The sequence below is a fragment of the Elaeis guineensis genome, chromosome 7 (assembly GCF_000442705.2).
Source record: "Elaeis guineensis isolate ETL-2024a chromosome 7, EG11, whole genome shotgun sequence".
Lineage (NCBI taxonomy): Eukaryota > Viridiplantae > Streptophyta > Magnoliopsida > Arecales > Arecaceae > Elaeis > Elaeis guineensis.
In genome coordinates this window covers 16116151-16137432 of record NC_025999.2, presented here as the reverse complement: position 1 = coordinate 16137432, position 21282 = coordinate 16116151, and the positions used below count along the sequence as shown (strand labels likewise).

Below are 21282 nucleotides of genomic sequence, written 5' to 3'. Positions count from 1 at the left end.
TGAGGTACTCATGAAAATTTGTTAATTGAATTGCATCTATACTTGCAGAATAGCTTGACCAAGTGCCTGGATCACTCTTGCCTTAAGGAGGCAGAGGAAGATGAGCACATTCTGATGATGCTGTGGAGTTGGACTGGGGTGCCTTTGCCACGGTACAAGGAGATAAGTCTCTAATTAGATGCCGCTGGCTAAAACCTGAACCTTCAAAGACTCAAAAGTCAAGTGCCAATCCGGTTGGATTACAAAGTGCCGCTCTCTTAAACTCTAATTCCACTACACAATTTCTGGAGGCCAAGCTAACATCAATATAATCTTACTTGGACTACTTCAGGTTTGCTATGGTGGCCTGTTTGATGCCGGTACCTACCTCCAAAAATCTAGCACCGATTAAGCCCAATTCCTCCTATTTTGAGGCTCAAATTGATATCAAGTCTTGCATACATTCCTTAAGAGCTCTTAAGCTATTGCTCGTCTAACACCAAGATCTTGAGGTAGCAAATCTCGTGTTCCTGACTGATGATTGGAAGGGAAGATGGTGGAGATGGTGGTCAAAGCTTTTGCTGGAAGCCTTTGGCATCCCTGCACCACAAAGCATGAAGTCGCTTAAGCCAGTCGTTTATGCACCTCTTCAATACAACCTTTTCACGTAATTACGATTTCCCAATTTTCTGAACCATTCCATTCTCGCTGTTGTATTACTGCGTTCTGATAAAAGAAAACAAAGCTAGAGCAGATAATACTCTTGATGGTTCAAGGGCAGATCAGTTTTGAGCCCCTGGCATGACCTTTACAGACCCAATCTGGTGCCACCACGACAGATTGAAACTAATACTAGAGATGCTATAGTAACCGAGAACTAATAAAATCGATAAAATTTTGGTTTTTGGAATGAGAGGGGTATTAAAATGCAGACCATGATATTAATTTATGCAATTAGTAATTGGAATTGCAAATGGGAAAAGCTGAGTCTTTGTCATAAATATTGAAACCCCTTGTACATGCTTTAAGCAACATCGGAAATCCTGAAGTCTGGTTCAATTCATACTAGTCCAACAAGTCCATGGAGTGGTGATTGATAAAATCTACTGAAGTGCAGGACATGCACTGTTTTGAAGATTACCTGACATGCTTAGCAAACCAGTCAAGCGTGTCTTGATGAGCCTCTTCAGCACTTCTAACAGCGGATGCATCATCCGTCTTGTATCTGACAGACCATCCATGAGCCACCCCTGGAAATATCTTTACAAAGTAACTAACCTGCAGAAAAAAAAAAGACACTCTTAGAGTGATTAGATACATAATTGGTCAAAAGAAAGGTTGCAAAACCTATTCCAAAGTCATCATCGAAAAACTAAGAATATTCGGGTGACACTTCCACATGGTCCAACATGAATGTCGCCCTCAGAAGCGAGGAAGTAGAACTATTTTAAATCATTGTGGAGATTGGATTAACATGTTTGTGTCCATATAAACACAGCTATAAAGGTACAGAAGGAGACTGGAAAATTGTTTTTCGTGGTCTACATTACACTGGCTCTTGATTCAGGCATACTTTGTGGGATACCTTAAAAGGAACATTTTGACTTTTCTGTGTTCTGTGCCCTGACAGTGGCACCCTGCACCAAATAGTTCAGAATGCATACATAACTACACTTATCCACCACAGCACCTCATGCAAACTAGTACTCCCTGCAGACCAATTTAACAACTTTAGCCCCTGCCATTAACTAAGAGTCCAATCAATGCATGGACCTTGTGCTCATTCCAACTTGGGTAAGCTATTAGTGACATGACAACAAGAATCTAATGTGTAATCTTAGAAAAGAAACCATACATGAATATACACAGGAGATCAGAGAGAAGTCCTTCATTAGACCCTTTCTTTGCATCACATAACTAATGTGATGAGAATCCTTCTTAGAACCAACAAAGAGTAAATATTATAATATCCACCTTGCCTTTGTGTTCTGGTCTGGTATTCTTGGAGGTCAGTTCCAAGGTATCTTTTAAATGAATTTGTTATAAATGATTCCGTTCAAGCAAATTGCAAATAACTAAATGCCCTAGATTCCTTCTACAAGAGAAGCTATTTTTAAAAAGAACAAGCACCTGCACAAAGCACCTGATTATTTTGCACTCACAAGAAAGCAAGTCAACATCCAGAATTGTTGTGGAAGAGATTTCTCCCCTTTCACTTTCCCACTTAGTAGCCGAAATATTATATCTAGGGTCATGCACCTGCTTCACAAGCTTACCAAAATCCAGCACCCCCAACTGCCTCCTAAGCGGTTTCTTAGTAAACTAAAAATGTATTTGAAATATCTGTTTCTCCCGCTGCTCCTGCACTCCCAGTTCTGACACTAAGCAATCCCACCATCTAATTGAATTTACATAGACAAAAAAAAAAAAAAAACCTTAGATTTTTACGTTCATGATGCAAAATAATGTAAACATGCTTTCTTGTTTAGAATACAAAGGGCAAGTTAGTTGTTCCCATGGATCTTCACCAGATTTCCACATACAAGACTCTTCGTCTATTCAGATCAATATAAGACCCTCTCAAGTAAGGTTTGCAAAACCTGTACCAAGAACTGTATCATTACCTTATCTGGTTCGGTACAATATGGTTGTTTACGGTACAATATGCACCCCGTACCAAGACAAGTTTCCAATACTATATTCTCACTCCCAGTCATGGTGCCACTCGAAATTGGTGGTACTGGTCAGTACCAGCTAATGCAAGGCAGTTCCGCTTTTAGTTTGAAGCAATATGGACCGGTTCAGCAAATATACCAAACATTGATATCATATCAGTAATGGTGTAGAATGATAAGTATGGGACAATAAAAAGTCAGCATGGCAGTATGGCAGACCTTTCTCTTCACCCCAAAACATGAGTTTAGCCTCTTGTTATATATCATGTTTGTGTCTCTTGGCTGATCAAGTAATTAATTTGCCATAGCCCATCCACCCATTCCACAAGCATCAAACTTCACTCGAACGGGTGTTTCTGAAATTGTTTTAATCACATATCTTGGAATCTATCCAATATTCTATCATCTAGAAGCAGCTTGAAATGTTTTCATCGTCGGGTCACCAGTTCCCAGTTCGACTGCGTAGACTATGAAGGAACCAAGGCAAATATCTGTTCTTCTCAAAAGCCCTCTCTAAATCTCATCTCCAAAGTTCCAATTTTCAGGTCTAATAACATTTCAAGAGGAGAAGAGGAGAGGAGGAGGAGAAGAAGAAGAAGAAGAAGAAAAAGCAGAAGAAAAGGATTTGGCTGTGAGATGGTCTCTTCTCCTCATCACGTGTTCACCTTCAATTCCAAACCCTACAGTCCTTGTTCTCCTTTCGTTCCCACATTGGAGGTAGTGTCCTAGTTCCTCTCCCACAATGTAATGAACTGGTTTCTCTCCCTTGACCCTTGATGCAGAGCAGCAGCACGATCCCTTTTACATGGCACAACCATGGCAAAATGGGTCAAGGAGATGGTGGCTTTTTCATAGCATAGGTAGAGATCAAATGAGGCTCTAAGACAGTCACCATTTCATATCTAAGATTAAGCCCTAAATGAAAAATATTTCCCTAATTCTTAAAATTTTATATCGCCTTCAGGAGTTTCTGATCCACATAAATGAAACGATGCAATTTAGATGGTTTGAGTGGTTGAACCATCCACTTAATTTGCTAGATAGTTCTTTTTGTTAATAACAATTTTTGATTGGCCCAGCCTGGATAGTCTTGGTTGTGGGCCAAGCAAGTTGATAGGATTTCAAAACATTGCATAGAAGGATAAATCAACCAAAATAAACAAACGAATAGATAGTAGTAATCAGAAGGATATACATGGTTTATCTTAAATATGAGTATATGACCATGACTGGTAAAGGCAACTCATGAGATTCCATTAAAAGGAGAAAAAGGACTCAACAAGCAAATCATCAATTTTTTGCCCTGACATAATGTCTTCCTAATTAAGCATTAGAAGTTCTCAAAATTACCTCTCTTACAATGGAAAGTTAACATGCTATTTCTCAGCCCCACCTTAACCAAGCAATGTACTGATAGCTTGCATCTATATTATAATCCAAGTGTCCATGCCATACACCACAAGCCCAAAAAGTGATATGTCCATGTGTTTCTTGCCCATGCCTCTAGCAATATTACTACTCGTCATACACCCATTTGAGACCCCCTTGTCACCTACTTCTGATATCCATACTCCATACAATGCACAAAGGCTTCAACGCCCGTATATTACGTGCCCAATTGATATTGAACATACCACAGGATATCCATGAATCATGAGTTTCAGTGTTACACTTCATATTATCCTGCACCCTAGTTTTTTAGCATTAAAGGGGAGCATCTAGTAAAGTACATGTGGAATAATTGGAGAACATGAACTAAGGCAACAGCATCAAAGCATCTTTCACTTGTACTAGGTAAAAAGTTTACTGCTTGCAGCTCATGATATAAGATCGCTAGGACACGATGCATGGAAGCAAGATTTTTTTCTAGCCACAGATTACATGTCCTGTAACTATGTCACAAGCCAATCAGATCTTACGATCGTATTCTGGAATAAATATTCACATATTTTAAAAGTCAAAACTGATTAGCTTTAATTTCCTTAGGGCCTCTTTAGGGTAGCAATTGGTCATGTTAGGTAGGGTCAAGAATCCCTCAAACCATAACTAACTCATTTATACTTGGTTGAAAAGAAAAAATCCATACCCAACCTGCCAAACCAATTAGTAGCTCACTTGTCAATTACTTTATTATAACTTGAGAAGGAAAAGGCAAAAAAATATGGGATTTAGGGTTAGGCATCCAAGAGTGAAAGTTGAGGAGATGAAAGTAAAGTGAATAAGGGGATGTGATAGATCCTAAATGCACATTCCCCTCTACTTTTCTCTTCATTATATTTTATTCATTCCATTGACCATTAATTGCATACCTTTCCTAATCATGTAAATCCTTGCTTAAGCCATGGTTCATCGGACAATAAACACTATCCCCAGAGTTTGAGGATGGATTTAAAGGTTTCTTCAACCCATGGTGACTTGTCACATGGGATAGTCAGACCCGTATACCAACCTGCTTATAACCAGGTGAGTCTCAGACTATGTTAATAGGTTTTTTGATTTACCTGGTCTGAATTCAGGTTCATAATTTGAAATTGTTGCTTCCAAATTAACCCAACTAAATAAGAGTAAGATTAAAAATAGGTCCCTAAATATTAGAATATTTATTCTAACTTTGGTGAGGATAGGTAGCTATTGAAATCCCACTCCCTTACAAAATTAAAAAACTAGGATCCTTCAACTAACTATAAAAGTAAAACAATACGTATGATGTGGACTAGAGTCTATCCACCATTGAGTGTTATATCAAACTAAGGTACATTCTTCTCCAACTAACTTTTGATTTGAGAGATTCTAAGATTTTAGGAGCTTTTATCTCCCACTGTCCTATGTAGCCTAATTGACCCCTCACTTTCCTCGTTCCCAAGAAAAGCAAAGTCTCGATCCCAATCTAGATTTAGAATCCTGCTTTCCTCGACCTTTTCAATGTGAATTCCATTGAATCATGTTGCGACTCAGTTTTAAACATTACCGAGATGCTTATACTCTGAGCAATTTAGGTAACTGATCTCAGCTAGCACAGATCTGAACCAATTATGAAAACCTTCAAGAAATCCTGTTTATTTTGGATGGGTCTGGGAGAGTAGGCAGGTTCATCTCACAAATTGCTACCCATACCCTCTTAGAATATGATTTTCATAATGAGAGTGCAAAGAATAATTATGCACCCATGTAAAAATTGAAAATGCCAGGTCAGAAACACAATGGGTTACCTGGAAATGTAAGTTGACCGCACGTTTTAGGAATATATACACATTATTATCAACATAGTCAAAATCTCAAAATTCAATTTACCATCAATCGTTTCAGATTTTTCCAAATGCATTGCTTCCTAAAAGGCCAAAATAAATTTGAAAAAAAATGCACAGGAACAGAAGTTTGAGTTTAACTGAGTAGCTATGTCTGCTTCATTTTGTAAACACAGATGAATCCAAAAAAACAAAAGGTCTGTTCACTTGGTAGGTAGTTTCTTTCCCTTCTTTTCTTTGCAAGTGTCAGCATATCTCTTTTTCAGTTTTGATTTTATTATATCATTTCGGCATCCAACAAGAGAAAACTTATCCTCATCTTTACCACCTATCACATAGTACAAGTCATTAGATAATTATGGCCTCCTTAAATGAGGTACTTTGCACTGTCATTTTAAAAAAAAAGATATATTGATTAAGAGTGGCTTTGTAGACAATGCAACTTTAGACACAAATAAGATCAGTAAATCAACTGGATGTGAAACTTTTGCAAATTTTATCTATTAACATATTTATTATTGACAATATAAAACAATCTTCATAGAACATTTCTTTAAAGAAAGAAAAAGTCTCGGAATCATATACCCTTCTTCTTACCATAGTGGACTCTCTAAGACATGTCATTAAAAAGGTTCTTCAAGGATATATTGAAGATGAAACATTCTAGCTTCCCCTACTGGATCTTTTGTACTTGCCACAACTTTGGCTTTTTTATGTGGTAGCTATAGTTGTCAAGCTTCAAAATGGCTGAATGTATTCTCTCATATGTACGATTTGCTTTCTTCAAATGCATACAGGTCATGGGAAAAAAGAGGGCGTTGTGCATCTTCACGGTCAGTTGGGAAATAAAGCAAAAAAGAATTTGGATTTCCAATAGCCACTCAGGGTTTACTCAAGAAATTAAGCAAAATATGTGAAAACCAGTCTAATATGCCATTCGCAATTTCTTTTCTGGAAAGAGATATATCGATTTGCAAGCATTCATCACATAAGCTGGTATGAATACATTATAATCTTGTAAGTAAATTTGTATTCTATGCAAGGCAAATCGAACCCAGTCAAGTTAAAATAAAATAAAAGATTGCGATCAGGATACAAATGTAAAAGATCACTTACCCTCTTTTTGGCAGATAAAATCTGCTCAAACTGCTTCACTAATTGAGGTGGAGAAAGATGGTCTGACTCAGCTCCAAGTATAGCAATGGGGCATTTAACCTCTGAGAAAAAAAGTATGAAACATCTTTCATACAACAGAAATAAAAACTAAATGGTGCATCACATGCCAAAAAATTCTCTCTTAAACAATAAATTCTGTGGGGATGAGAACCTCAATTGAAAGTATGAGTAGGAACTTTTAAGAAAGAAATACATACCTTTGATATCATCGACAGATACAAATGAAGGATGTAAGAGCACTGCAGCTTGGATCTCATCAGCTTTCGCCAATTCCACAGCCACTTTGGCTAAAGAGATTTATGAAGTTGAAAACAACATACACATGATCAAACATTACAGAAGTATTTTGATCCACAAAATATTTTATTATCAATTTCTCATAATCTCATGTGAGATCCTTGATATGAGTTCATATTGATTCAAAAATCATGTGGCTAGAACTCACCACCCCAGCAGAAGCCTGCAGCCCCAACTGCAGAAATGCCCTTACTTTTTAAAGCTGCAATAACTGATTTTGCATCTTCAAATCCTTTAGCCTACAAAGACAATGAGTTATCAGTGGCTAACTTTCAACATTCTGTTAGAAAAACTTTCAAAGAAAAAACTAGAGAAAAATGTCAAATGCAACTAAATCTTATAATTTATATATGATCAAAACTGGATGAAATCACTAAGTAATTACCATCCCAGGAATTGCAGGTCAACCGCATATAATGCTAGATTTGAGCTCTATTACATCTACTGGATATGGCTACAGTTATATTGCTTCAACTGGACCAAGTAAGAGCTTACTGCACGTAAGGGCATGCTAGCCTTCTAGAAGTGCGTTATTTATGGAGACATCTTTGCACCAATGGCACATAATGCACTACTTTCACCTTGCTACAAAGTAACAAAATCAGACATATCCTTTACAATAGCATGCTCCCATAGCGTCAAGTCTTTGAACAATGTGTATGGTCACAATCAGAAAGTCCTTGAAGGAAAGTACCCCAAGCAGTCCAGCAGTGCCAAAGGGAAAGAAAAAAAAAACCTGCAAAGTGCCACCTTTATTTACATCATGCCAGACCTAAATGAAGCAGGAATAACTTCATGACAAGCTGCTCAAATATCCTGGAGGCAACTCCAGAGCTTCCAAGACCATGACCATATCTAGCCTGTGCATGACACTTCTTTAACTTCTTAAGGAAATCAAATTAGATTACAACTTCACACAATTTTTTTAGTTTCTTAATCCTGTTCTTGGCGACTTCATTGTTAAGCTAGTCCATAGCATCGAAACAGTTGTCTGACATCTAATCATTTCTTTGTAAAGCTTTCCATTTCCAAGAGAGCATCAGCAGAGCATATTAAGGATTAGATATGCCTGATTGCTCCACTCAGAAATGTCATTACTTGCTCAAATCTCACCTACTCCAAATAAAATAATATTATTTGTTTCAAATAATTTTAGTATTACAACGTAATCTTATTTGAAAGCAGAAAACTAGGAAAAGTTTGGAAGTAAGGAATGATGGAGACTCAGAATGTACAAGAGAACAGAATCAAAGGGGGAGTGAAAGAAAAGGAACTGGAGGGTGGGGCAGTGGTTAAAGTGACAGAATTGTCTCTCAAGTAGTCCTACTCCAAACAGCATTCTGTTTCTTTTGCTGCTTTGTCATCCAGCAGAAGGTCAGACATTTCAAACCAGTTGCACTTGTAAGATCCAGCAAAATTGACTTGATGAAAATGCCCTCATGGATAGTCCACACGAAAGAAGTTCATTATGGTCAACGTTTGTCTTTGGTATCCTGCTCATGTTGGATATGCAATCTTTCAAATAATTATTATGTTAACCAGAAAGAGTAATGCTCATTTTATATGTATCACCACCAATTATAACAACCTTGTAAACATCCAAGTGATTCATTCAAGAGAAAGGGTTGTTCAGTGGATGGATGTGATTCATGATACAATGACCATTTTTTTTTTTCTTTTTAGAATAATTCAACACTTCTTTAGAACTCTCTTCCTCTCATAATCGTGTTGGCCTCTAATAAGTAAGGACTCAAAAAACACTCCAGAAACAAAAGGAAGAAAATGGTTACAAAAAGCTTTGCTATTTAGTAGTAGATATATAGATAAATTAACAAGTTAAAAATCATTATTTGACCTTTGTTTCATTACAATGATTATGGTATAAAGACAAGAATGGCTATTCTTGAACACATAATTGATCCATATTGTCTTGATTTCAAGTTGACAAAGTGATTCATTTGATATTTCTTATTCTGTATTATCATTGCTAATGATCAAGATATTTATTAAACATTTAGATAATAATCCATGGTTTAAAAGAAAGGAACAATGAAGGGCAATGGCAAATTTATAGAGCAGAAGTTAACATTGGACTAGCTTATAAAATGATGGAATTGCCACTCTAAACAAGGTTCTGTTTCTTTTATTGCTTTGTTGATGGGCAGGATGTTATGCATCACAAACCAATTGTACTTGTTAGAATCCAAGAAAGTTAAGTTGATGATAATGCCCCTCATGAAGTTTTACATCCCGGCAAGACAGGAGGCGTCTCGGCCATCTAATCTCATTCTTGTGAGAAAATGGGACCGGGATGAGGTCGGAACTCCGAAACCCATCCATGCAAAGAAAGAGCAAAAAAACAAGGAAAAAAAGAAAGGAAGATAAAAAAGAAAAAGAAAAAAGTGAAAGGAAAGAATAAGAAGAAAAATGAAAGAAAGAAAGAAAGGGAGAAGAAAAAGAAAGGGAGAAGGAAGAAAGAAAAGAGAAAAAAGGAAAAAAAAGAAAGATAAGATAAGATAAGAAAAAGAAAGAAAAAAAGAAAGAAAGGAAGGTAAAAGAAAGGAAAGAAAAGAAGGAAAAAAGAAAGTAAATAAAAAAAGGAGAGAGATAGAGGATATCTACCGGGATGCATGATCGGAATGGCTATCGAGATGGAACGGGACAGTAGGACATCCCGTTCCATAAAGATACCAGAATACCTCCGTCCCACAGGATTTAATATCTTGGCCCCTCATACATAGTCAAAGTGAACTACATTCATTATGAATGACATCTGCCTTTGCGATCCTACGCTTGTTAGGTATGTTATGTTTCAAAGAATGATCATTATGCTAATTAGAAAGAGTAATGCCCGTTCTATTTCCTTCATAGCTGCTATAACAACGTTGTGAACCTCCCAATGCTTTATGCAAGAGAAAGAGCTGTACAATGGATGGATGTGATAGCAATGAAGGTTTTTTTTTCCTTTTAGCATGAGTTTACACCTTTTTTATACTCTCTTCCTCCTATTATTGTATTGGTTTCTAATAGAAATGGAACTCTTAAAAACTTTGGCAACAAAAGGAAGAAAATAGTTATAAAAAGCTTTGATATTTCATAGTAGATATATAGATATTATAACAAGTTAAAAATCATTACTAGACCATTATTTGATTATAATGATTATTGTATAATGACAATAATTGTTATTATGGAATACTTGTTTAATTGATGTTGTCTTCATTTCTAGTTGACTATGGCTTTTTTTTTTGAATTTTTTTATTGTGTTCCAATTACTAAGGTTGAGATGTTTATTATAATCATTTAGATAAAGCTCCATATTTTGAAAGAAAGGAATGATGAAGGGGGATGCCCAATTTATCAGCAAGCAAGATGAACGGGGAAATGAAATAAAGGGGCGTTTGGTTCGCAACCGGAATCATAATGGGAATGGGAATCGGAATGGTTTGAAATCAGAATCAGAATGCCAAATCCCCCGAAGCGTTTGGTTCGTGACCGAAATCAAAATCGAAATCGAAATTGGAATGAAAATTTGAATCCATAGAGGAGAGTAGGGATTGAGTTCTATATAGATTGAGCCATTCCTATTCCACCCTGAAATCGAAATCGGAATGGGACTCCTCCCAACCAAACGGTTAGAATGGGAGTCACCCATTCTGATTTTAGACCCCCACTCTCCCCAACCAAACACCCCCTAAAAGAAGTTGGAGCATGTGGTAGCTGCTAAAGTGGCAGAATTGCCTCCTTAGATAGTTCTACTCTGAATGGGGTTCTAATTCGTTTGCTACTTTGTTGTCCAATGGGAGACTAGATGCCAGCTATACTCAATCAAATTGATGAAAATGCCCCTCATGATAGTCGATGTGAACTACATCCACTGTATTTTGTCATCGTCATTACAACCACCTTGTGAACCTCCAAAGTGATTATTGAAGAGAAAGTGTTATTCAATGGATGGATGTGATTTTATCATACTATAAAGATTTTTTTCTTTTTAGCATGGTACCTCATACTCTCTTCATCTTGCAACTTTATTGGTTTCCAATGAAAAGTTGAATAATAAAAACTCTCTGGCAGCAAAAGGATAAAAACAGTTATAAAAAGCTTCACCATCTAATAATAGATATGTAGATATATCAACAACAAAAATTTAAAAATCCTTATTTGGCTTTTATTTCATTAAAATGCTTATTTTATATGAACAATAATGATTCTTATTCAATACCTATTTGATTGATGTTGTCTTTATTTATAATTAACTAAGTAATTTATTTGATTCTTATCATTTGTTCTAATTGCTATGATCAGGATATTTATTTATGTTAAAAGGAAAAGCTCAAAAAGAATTCAATTCATTAATGAGATCCTATCTCTTCAAATAGATGAGAAACAAGTACATAAGAAAAAAAGTACTTCTTGGAAAGCAAGTACATATCATGTTTAGAGATATACTAAGTTTAAAGACATACTAAATATATCCTTCCTATATAAGGACTTATTAAATAAGCATAATTCTAATACTCCCCCTCAAGCTGGAGCATATATATCAAATATGCCCAGCTTGTTACACATAAAGTTGAAAATACCAAAAGACAGAGACTTAGCTAAAAATATCAACTAATTGCTCGAATGATGGAGTGAATAGTGTTATAAACTTATGATGGTCTTATTTATCACAGCATCTCTTTGAGGGTGTCCCAAATTTATTTAGCCATCTTCAGGAACATGACACCAGCACTAATCTTTTGCTCTATGCTATTCAATAATCATAACATAACACAACAGTCACTAGCCAGCTAGTCGTCATAGGTAGGATCTTTAGAATTTGAAGGATCTTCAGTCAGATGTCGCACCTTTCATTGAGCATCAATAAATAATTTGAATGATTGGGCCCACAAAAAGTAGTGCCATTGAGCTTTACCATAGTCGCCGTTAGATTCCTTATTGTAGCGTCAGAATCGAGAGTCGGAGATGTCAAGAATTGTTTATTATCGTGATTTAGAGATGCCATAGCAGCCAGAGAGGAGGACAAAAATAATCAAACAGCCAGACAGTAAAAGATGAAAGGAAGGATTCCTTTACCTAGCAGCCAGAGAAATCACGAGCAGTATACCACTTCCGTGATTAGTAGATAGACAGCAAAATAGGTAAAGAACTTTTGCATGGCATAAGAAAGGAACCTACATTGATTTGTCCAAGAATAGATTGCTCTTCGGGATGCATAAAAGGTCCCTTAGCCAATCTTATAGAATTACAAATAGATTTCAGCAAACAACAAGCAGAATCATTAATTAGACCTCCAAGATGGAAAAGGATGGACTGCTATAGCGTGAACTGATTGATTTTAAGACTGCAGTAGTAAGGATCCAGCAAAGACAAGAATCCAAAGTCCTAGGCAGCTGCTAGGATTCCAGTAAGAACCAAAGGCAACCATCGCCAGAGATCTCTAATGGTGAAGGAAGAGGGCGATGAAGAAGGCTGACGAGAAGACGAAAAGTAGCGGTGGCAATGGTTTAAAGGGCTTTGAGAAGGAACAAGACAGACTTTTTGAGAAGAGAGTTGGAACCTTGGTGGCTAGGGCTTTGAAGGTTGCCGGCGAAAAGCTACTGCAACTAGAAAGGGCTGCTGCGGCCTATTATGGAAGGAGAGGCGGCAGAGGGCTAGGATTGTGGAGAGGGTGTGGCAACTGCTCTAATACCATGTTGAAAGAAAAAACTCAAAAAGAATTCAATTCATTAATAAGATTCCATCTCTTTACATGGATGATAAACAAGTATATCAAGAAAGAAATATATACTTGGAAAGCAAGTACATATCATGTTTAAAGATATACTAAGTTTAGGGACATACTAAATATATCCTTCCTATATAAAGACTTATTAAATAAGCATAATTCTAACAATTTATATAACACTCTACGTGATGAAAATGTCAATAAACTAGATTAAGTCTTATTTGATATATGTATGGGGTTATTTTTCTCAAGAATACGAGGATTACCTAATTTAAAGCATGCTATTATTCTGGAATTTGCAAGTATAAGGTTATATATATGGATTGGAATATTCAATATCAAAAACTGTTACTGACTTACAATCTTACAAATGCAAGAATACAAGATTCATACTGAACATATAGAAAGGCAAGTGTAATTGAGGAATGACAAATGCTTATTACATAATCACCTAAAAATAGTAACCCAACCTTACCAAATAGAGAGAACAAGATAAAAATTCAACAAATAATAACAAATATTTTACGGGTGATGGGAGAAGTAAAAGTGTATAATTCCTTATTCCCACCTTAGTACAAGCATTTTTATGCAACAACAAAAGGAAAGGTGATTTTTTCAATCAGTTCATAGCCAAATTAAGATGGGTATTTCTATGTTGCATAATACTGACTATATGAGTGTGGTTATAAGGCTGCAACTGATGAGATTGGTTTTCTTTGGAGTACTCATGAATCCAAGATACTAACACAAGGCAATAATGTGCTAATCCAAATGGATTTGACAAAGCTTATGTTGTGTATCATGTGAGATCCACGCCAAAGACCTTAGTTCAAGACTTTGTCAACTACAGGCTTCACAAATGGAGCATGACAATAGTAGGCAAATGGTCAAAGCTGCAAGGTACCTTTACATATTCCGTAGTTTTCATAGCCCAAATGCATGCTTCAAGTATTTTACACATTTTTTTAAAATGTTAAATCATGGGAGGATTTTTGGAATATTTTAAATTATAGTTTATAATGTATGATTTGCATTTGTAGTGATTCAAAATTTTAGACTATTTTGATGGCAATCCAAGAGTGTCATATTTGCCAAACTGCCAAATCTCATTTTCTGCCACCTAGACTTCAAACTTCCTTACTAAGTCTTGAACATCCTTGGGAAGACCTAAGCATGGACTTCACAGGAACCGACTCTTTTACAAGATAGCGTACTTATCCCTTCTAAGAAGACTAGCGATGCTTCGCATAATGCCAAACTCTTTTATGAAGTAACTGATCTTAATGGGATCTCGAAGACCATTGTGTTCGGTAGAGATGTCAAGTTTACATGTCAATTGTGGAAGACACTTTACAAAATTGGGCATGAAACTTCAATTTTCAAGTGCCATTTACCATTAGACTAACAGTCAAACAAAAGTCCTCGATTGCAATTTAAAGAATCTAGTAGAAGTCTTGTTGCTGAACACCCAATCACTTGGGATGCAATTCTATCTCAAGCCAAATTTGCACATAATAGAACCCCTCAACAGGGCACTTGCTATTCAAGATAGTGGCATGACCAACATCATGGTAGCATGACACCTAGTACCCTCATTAGTATTGATTAGAACTTCCATCTAAGAAGAAAATTTATCTCAACACATCCAACTTTTCCTTCATCCAAAACAAGGTCCAAAAGATCATCAAAAGCAAAAAAGGTTTACCAAGACCATGCAAATCAAAAGTGACAAAGCATTCAACTCAAGCCTGGACATAAAGTTCTCGTCCACAATGAACCAAAGTGATACCTAACTGGATCTTTTAGGAAATTGACTGTGCTCGACCTTCAAGAGGATGTCTACCTCAGCCCTATTTTCAACATCAATAATCTAACTTCATGCTTTGACAATCAAGATGTAGACTATGAGGACCTATGGGGGCACATTTAGTCTTTTATTGGCTATGCATCACGTAGATCTTAAATACTTATATAGGGCCAAACAACCCAAATAGCATCTTCCAGCTAGACTTTTGAGGTGAGATCCTGCTTGTTGCAAATGGTATCAAAGCAAACCCGACCCATGGTCCATGTGGACAAGGGGACACTGCTGCAAGAGCCTATTCGGGTAGATCACAGGATGATCGTAGTGTTTGTGATTAGATTTAAATGGATTTAGATCCTTAGACTAATGAAGATGCCATAGCTTAAACAGGAGTATGTGAGGATCCGCGCGGGCATGTATTTTGTCCCATATCAACTATACATTAGGTAGATCTTGATAATTATACTGGGCCAAAGAATCCAAAGGACACCTTCTGACTAGCATTTTGGGTGAGGTCATAGGTTGTTGCGTAGACAGAGTCCAATTTTTAGTTCTTACCACTCCTAGAGAAGAAGCTATGAGACATCACCACCATCATTGATTGGTAGATAGTGCTTCCTCGAAACCAACCCTATCAAAATTTATAGTTGAGTAGAAAGAGAGGCCAAGTCCGAGAATGGACGACATCTAAAAATTTGCAGAACCTAAATTAGATTATATACAAGGAAGACCAAGTGAATAGTTTGTTAAAGCCGCACTTGTCTAAACTGAGGGAGCTGATGCAAGCCGGGTCCTGACCTATTGCTGTCATAAGGCTCCCATGCAACCTCCAAACCATCACTAGTCTGGTGAAAGGAGGATATGAGGTGGCTCTTGACATACAAGTACCCAGCGGACTTAAATTTTGCAAATTAGATCAATAGTAGGTAAGTGTTCCAAGCAGTCCATGGAGTCCAAAAGGCGACTTTGCTATGGTTAGATAAATTTTGAAACTCAAACCTCTTCCAATACGTCTGGCATTGAGTTAGCTTTCCCATGCATTTTGAATCATCTGAACTAAAACTTGGATGAAGAAGTGATGGCCTGATTACAGAAGCTGTCTATGCAGTCCAGTCTATAATCTAACTGCCATAAACCTACCATCAGATCAAATTACATAGCCAGAACCTTACCATTAGATACTACTCGTAGAAACCATGCCAAAAGATAGTCCTATTCAACCACGGAATCAATAACAGCATCCGGGTGCGAACATTTTATCTCAGATAGCAAAATAACTGTAGTCAAATGAGTTTTTGCATCTAGAGCACATCTAAGGTGTGAAAACTAGTTCTAGAAGACTAGTTTTTGTGTCTAGAACACATCTAAGGAGTGAAAACTAGTTCTAGAAGACTATCTTTTGATGTAATTTGAGTCCTGGTTTGATTCTAAGGACACCCACAAGTTGCTATCAATGTAAGGGGACACGGAACCTAAATAAATACCTCATTTAAGTACTCAAAATTCAATCAACAAAGATCTTTTCTCTGAAGTGCACATTTGATGTTTCTCTCTTGGGTGGTATATTCTCATGAGCTTTATTAGATTTTGGAGAAAACTATTGTAGATTCAGGAAATGTCAACAGCAAGCTAGTGGATTTTGGCAAGTCATGGCATCCTTCAAACATCCTTGGTGGATTCCCAACATCGATCAAGACATTTGATAGCAAGGTTTAGCTACTAGCTATTCCATAGCCTGGTCTCTTGTTCGAATTAGTTCTGTACTTCCTTTCTGCTTTATCTTATAGCTTCCAGTTCCTCTCTAATTAGCTTTAGTTCGATATTTGGTTTAAACTTGCTTCTACTTTGGCTATCTCGCCCTAAAGGTTGTGCTGGCACCTTTCTCCTGCATCAACCATATTCGCTTCTTTTACTTATTCTCTTTTATTTTTAAAAAATATGTTCAAGGTATCAAACAAAACTTTCTTTCTCTCTTGTTCTCTCTATCATCATCAACATCTTACATTAGGATTATTTTGCTTAGGATGACACACTCATCAAAGTCTCATTGGAAACTCATACCTCTGATTGCTTCTTATTAAAAAAGCATTTAAGAGACCCACATCCCCACACCTGCAGCCAAATCTGCTCCCACACCGGCACCCACTGTTGGTAACCAAGATTATCATAACCCTTGCTTTTGTTTATCTACACTCATGGATATTTTTCTTCTCTCCTTGTCTTGTAGTTAATAGTAATTTTGCACCCCATAAATGATTGAAGTATTGCCTTCAATTGTTCAAACTATCATGCTCCACACAATAGAATGGCTAAGTGGTAAAGTGAATAGATACTGTTCTAACCATTTAGTGATTCAGCAATCTGTTTCAAGGCATAAAACTATTCAATGATTTACAGATCAAAAGCTTTATACCATCCATTAATTGTATTGACAACAATAAATGCATGCAAGTGGAAAATGAAGTTCTCATTTTTCTTATAAAGCTGATATTCCAATTGATTTAAAATCCTATAAAGAATATTTTTTCAAAATTCTAATAAGAGAAGACTTCCACGTTGAATAAATGATCAGCTATCACTTCAACCTTACGATTAGTTATAACCATCAATTTCATGTTCAAATTTCAATTGACCTTCGCAAAAGGTTTTTCTGCAGCAGGTATGTAGTTTGTACTTTGCTATCCATCAGTGTATCAGCAAAAAAAGATTTCTTTCATACTAGCAACATAGCTTTGCACATACAATTCATCAGTAAAGCCATAAACGTTCCTCTCAAAAATTATTAAAATCAAATAGTATATGCATGAATGGTGTAACAAACAAACTGTAGTATGAGATTGTATCCAGATAGGCAACGGCCTCTCAGCATTGTTAGGTGCGTAAGGCTCCCCATAAAAGAAATCTGGAACCACCACAAAGAAACCTGAACCTGCAATTTTGTCTGCAATTTTCCTGAAAGGTAACATATTACTGGTTTTAGTATGCACCAATCTACAGAAAGACAAACAGAAGGAAAAGAAACAACAGAAGATGATGGAAAGCCTGCAATCAAACTATGTCAAGAGTCTAGGCATATGCATGTTTACCAAATCAAAATCTGTTTTTCTAAATAAAAAATTTCCAATATATTTACAACAAGAACCTTTTAATAAAAAAATTATCCAATTATGGATATAAAAATAGACTTAGTAACACACACACACACACACTCACACACTTATCCAATTATGGATATAAAAATAGACTTAGTAACACACACACACACACACTTATCCAATTATGGATATAAAAATAGCTTAGTAACACACAGACAGACACACACACACACTTATCCAATTATGGATATAAAAATAGACTTAGTAACACACACACACACTTATCCAATTATGGATATAAAAATAGACTTAGTAACACATGCATGCACACACGCACACACGACGCACGCATACACGCACGCACACACACGCACGCACAGACAATAGAGCGTAGAAATCTCTACACTGCCACTGAAACTGAAGCTTCACTGGCAACTGACTCTTTATCAGACCTAACAAAATAACTGCTGGTTGCCATAGCCCCATAACCACAAGAAGCTTTTCATTGTCCTAGTAGTCAAATTATTGGTAGTCTTAATTGCAAATTGCACTACCGTGCAGTTCATTAAACCCCTCAAAATTGTTGTTCTTTAAGAAAACTTTTTCCATTTAAAATGAGATAGATTATGATTAATTGAAATTTTAAAGCCATAAAAATGTTGTCTTCTGTTCCATCAAGCCTCTCCTCAACATCAATCAATCTCAGGTAAATAATATAAGTTGTTTCAGGTAAATAATATAAGTTGGAAACTTGCTCTCCCCCCAAGCATCACTAATCACTATCATTATAATATTAAAAATTCGTTGTCAGGATTTTACTTGAGAGCTGCATTAAATCCAAAAATCAAACTGAATTTGCTTTCTAATGCCTCCTAATCAATGAAAAAACTCTTATTGCTCACTGATTCTTTCAATACCCATTTTTCTTTAGTTAATGTATTACAAATTAATCTATCACTTCTATAATTGTATGCACAATCTGAGTTCTAAACAATATAACTAGACAATTCAATTTAATATAAAAGACAAGCTCCTATCATTACTGATGCCAAAATTTTGCAATATGCACAACTTTATATACCAATGCTTGCTAGGCTCTCTTGCATTCCAAATTATTTGGAATCATCATCAGTTCACTCCTTAAATAAGTTCATGCTAAACCTACTGCAGCCCAAGAAACATAGTCTACCTTTCATTACCCCTAAAAGCCTAAGCATATGACTAAGCCAATAGCTGTTAAAAGGAAAAAAATCTGAAAAAATGGGTGAATTGTTAAGTATGTGAGGTACTCACATGAAATGTATGACTCATGAATTATTTGTAGAACTCATGTTTGAAAACCCTTATGTGATGGCCACATTCCTACTATGATATTTATGGTCTATTGGAATGTATCCAACAAGTTCTGAGGATGAGTCAAATATTAAGGAAACCACTTTTGCTCAAATAGTAGTAAGTGCATGGGACTTCATTTTGATTCCAAAATGACCTATAAGCATTACTAGCCAGTGTTAAAGAAAATTCCAAAATTAATAACAACTGAAAAGTCTCTCATTGATATGATTAGGTTAATTTTTGGATTCTCATTGATAACCTATGTTGTCAATGGTGACAGCTGGAAAAAGACAAAAGATTCACATTTAGTACATCATGGAACATGGGCATAACTTGCTTTGTTGTTGATCAAGAAGTGATTGAGGATAAACAATTCACTGATTAATTGAAATTGATGGACCCAGTGCATCTGTGTATATGCAATCTCCAAAACATGAGTAGTCAATACCATTGTACCTGACAGGGTTTTTATCAAAAATTTTCAATGATATTCCATCATTACATTATTTCTTGTTACTAGCTTTCAAAGATTTTTTTACTTAAAAGTGTCGATTTTTCATTTCTGTAAATTTCTGCTTTGAGATTTAAACTATTCCTTACTGGAGCCACTAGACGCACAGATAAGAATTATCACCAGTAATTCTATGTTTTATAGCTAGATATATTACAAATTTTACGATCCTTTCCATGGTTCTGTGGGTCTGCCTTCTTGAGTGCTGGATCGGTTAGGCAACAAATGAGCCGAACAAATTCAGAATACAGTCACGCCACATCTCTAACGCCCATAGACAATTTCAATCAATTTATGGAAACAGAATCAACACGTTATAATACAAAAATCTTCTAAGAATCTGATTCACGCAATTGCTCTGCCCATCTTGGATAAGCTGCTAAAGCATGTAACATAGAAAAACACTTTAAAAAGAGGGGGGGTGGTGTTTGGGGGAGAAGAAAACTAAGCCATCCCGTCAGTTGGAAACAAGTATGTGATTTCAGAAGGAAGAAAATGTTGATATTCCACCAGATACAAGATACCAAATATAACATCTACCTCTTTTCATACTTGTTGACAATTTTTTTTCTCTACCAACCAATTGGAATGAAAACTCGCAGTCTCATAAAACTAATGTTCATCTGACGAGCACAAGATTCTGATCATAGAATAGATAATAGTCCATACCTCAGATTTGGAGCTTCAAACCCTGAAAACAGGACAGATCAAAGTTATGAGAATATGGTTAACGATTAGAACGGGAAAAAGAAAAAAAAAATCTAAAAGGAAATGATCGATCCCGTTGCGTTTTAAAGAATGAGCGAGTACCATAGACGTCGGAGGCGAGAATGATGGCGATCTTGGAATCGGGGGAGCCGGCGGTGTAGGCCTTGAGGCCCCCGAGATCGTCCACCACGCAGCCTTGGCCGCTGCCGGGGCTCAGCGTCGGTGGGTTCGCGCAGCACTGAGAGCTCGCCATCTTTCTTTCCACACGGAGCGAAAGAGAGGGTCTGTCTGGGGCGTTGGAGGACTAGAGATAAGAATGCAAAGAAGAGCCTGCCCCAGCAAGCAGGCTTTCAGACGTTTATATCGGCAGGCGGAGGGGAAATGACAGGAACAGGAGGTGATCACCGATTAAATGTAGATTGCACGAATCTTAAAGTTAGTCGTGAAAAATCTAAAACCGGCTGAGGAACCACGACTGGAATTGGAACCTCAGTCATAGTCGTAGTGGTAGGTTGGAATGAGAATCAGAACGGTAATGTTGAAATTTGATTCATGTTCAATTTAGAATTGGGGGTGATAATTTTAGTCATTACCGGATATCCAATCGGATCGGTCCAAATGAGATAGATTTTATCCGATTTGATTAGAACTCCGAGCAAGCATAGGTTCTATAAAAAAAAAATACTCGAAACAAATTTGGATCAGACATAGATAATGGTATGT

At 36.5% G+C, this 21282-nt stretch overlaps 1 protein-coding gene across 1 annotated transcript; it reads right to left on the bottom strand.

Annotated features, from left to right (window-relative positions):
• Positions 1 to 953: 953 nt before the first annotated feature.
• Positions 954 to 20905, bottom strand: LOC105032490 (endo-1,3;1,4-beta-D-glucanase). Its single transcript, XM_010906944.4, has 7 exons — positions 20662 to 20905; positions 20521 to 20542; positions 17736 to 17862; positions 7521 to 7611; positions 7273 to 7362; positions 7016 to 7116; positions 954 to 1257 (listed from the first exon to the last, which is right to left on the bottom strand). Exons 1-7 carry the CDS (start codon positions 20810 to 20812, stop codon positions 1117 to 1119), a joined length of 723 nt encoding a protein of 240 aa, XP_010905246.1. The 5' UTR covers positions 20813 to 20905; the 3' UTR covers positions 954 to 1116.
• Positions 20906 to 21282: the final 377 nt, after the last annotated feature.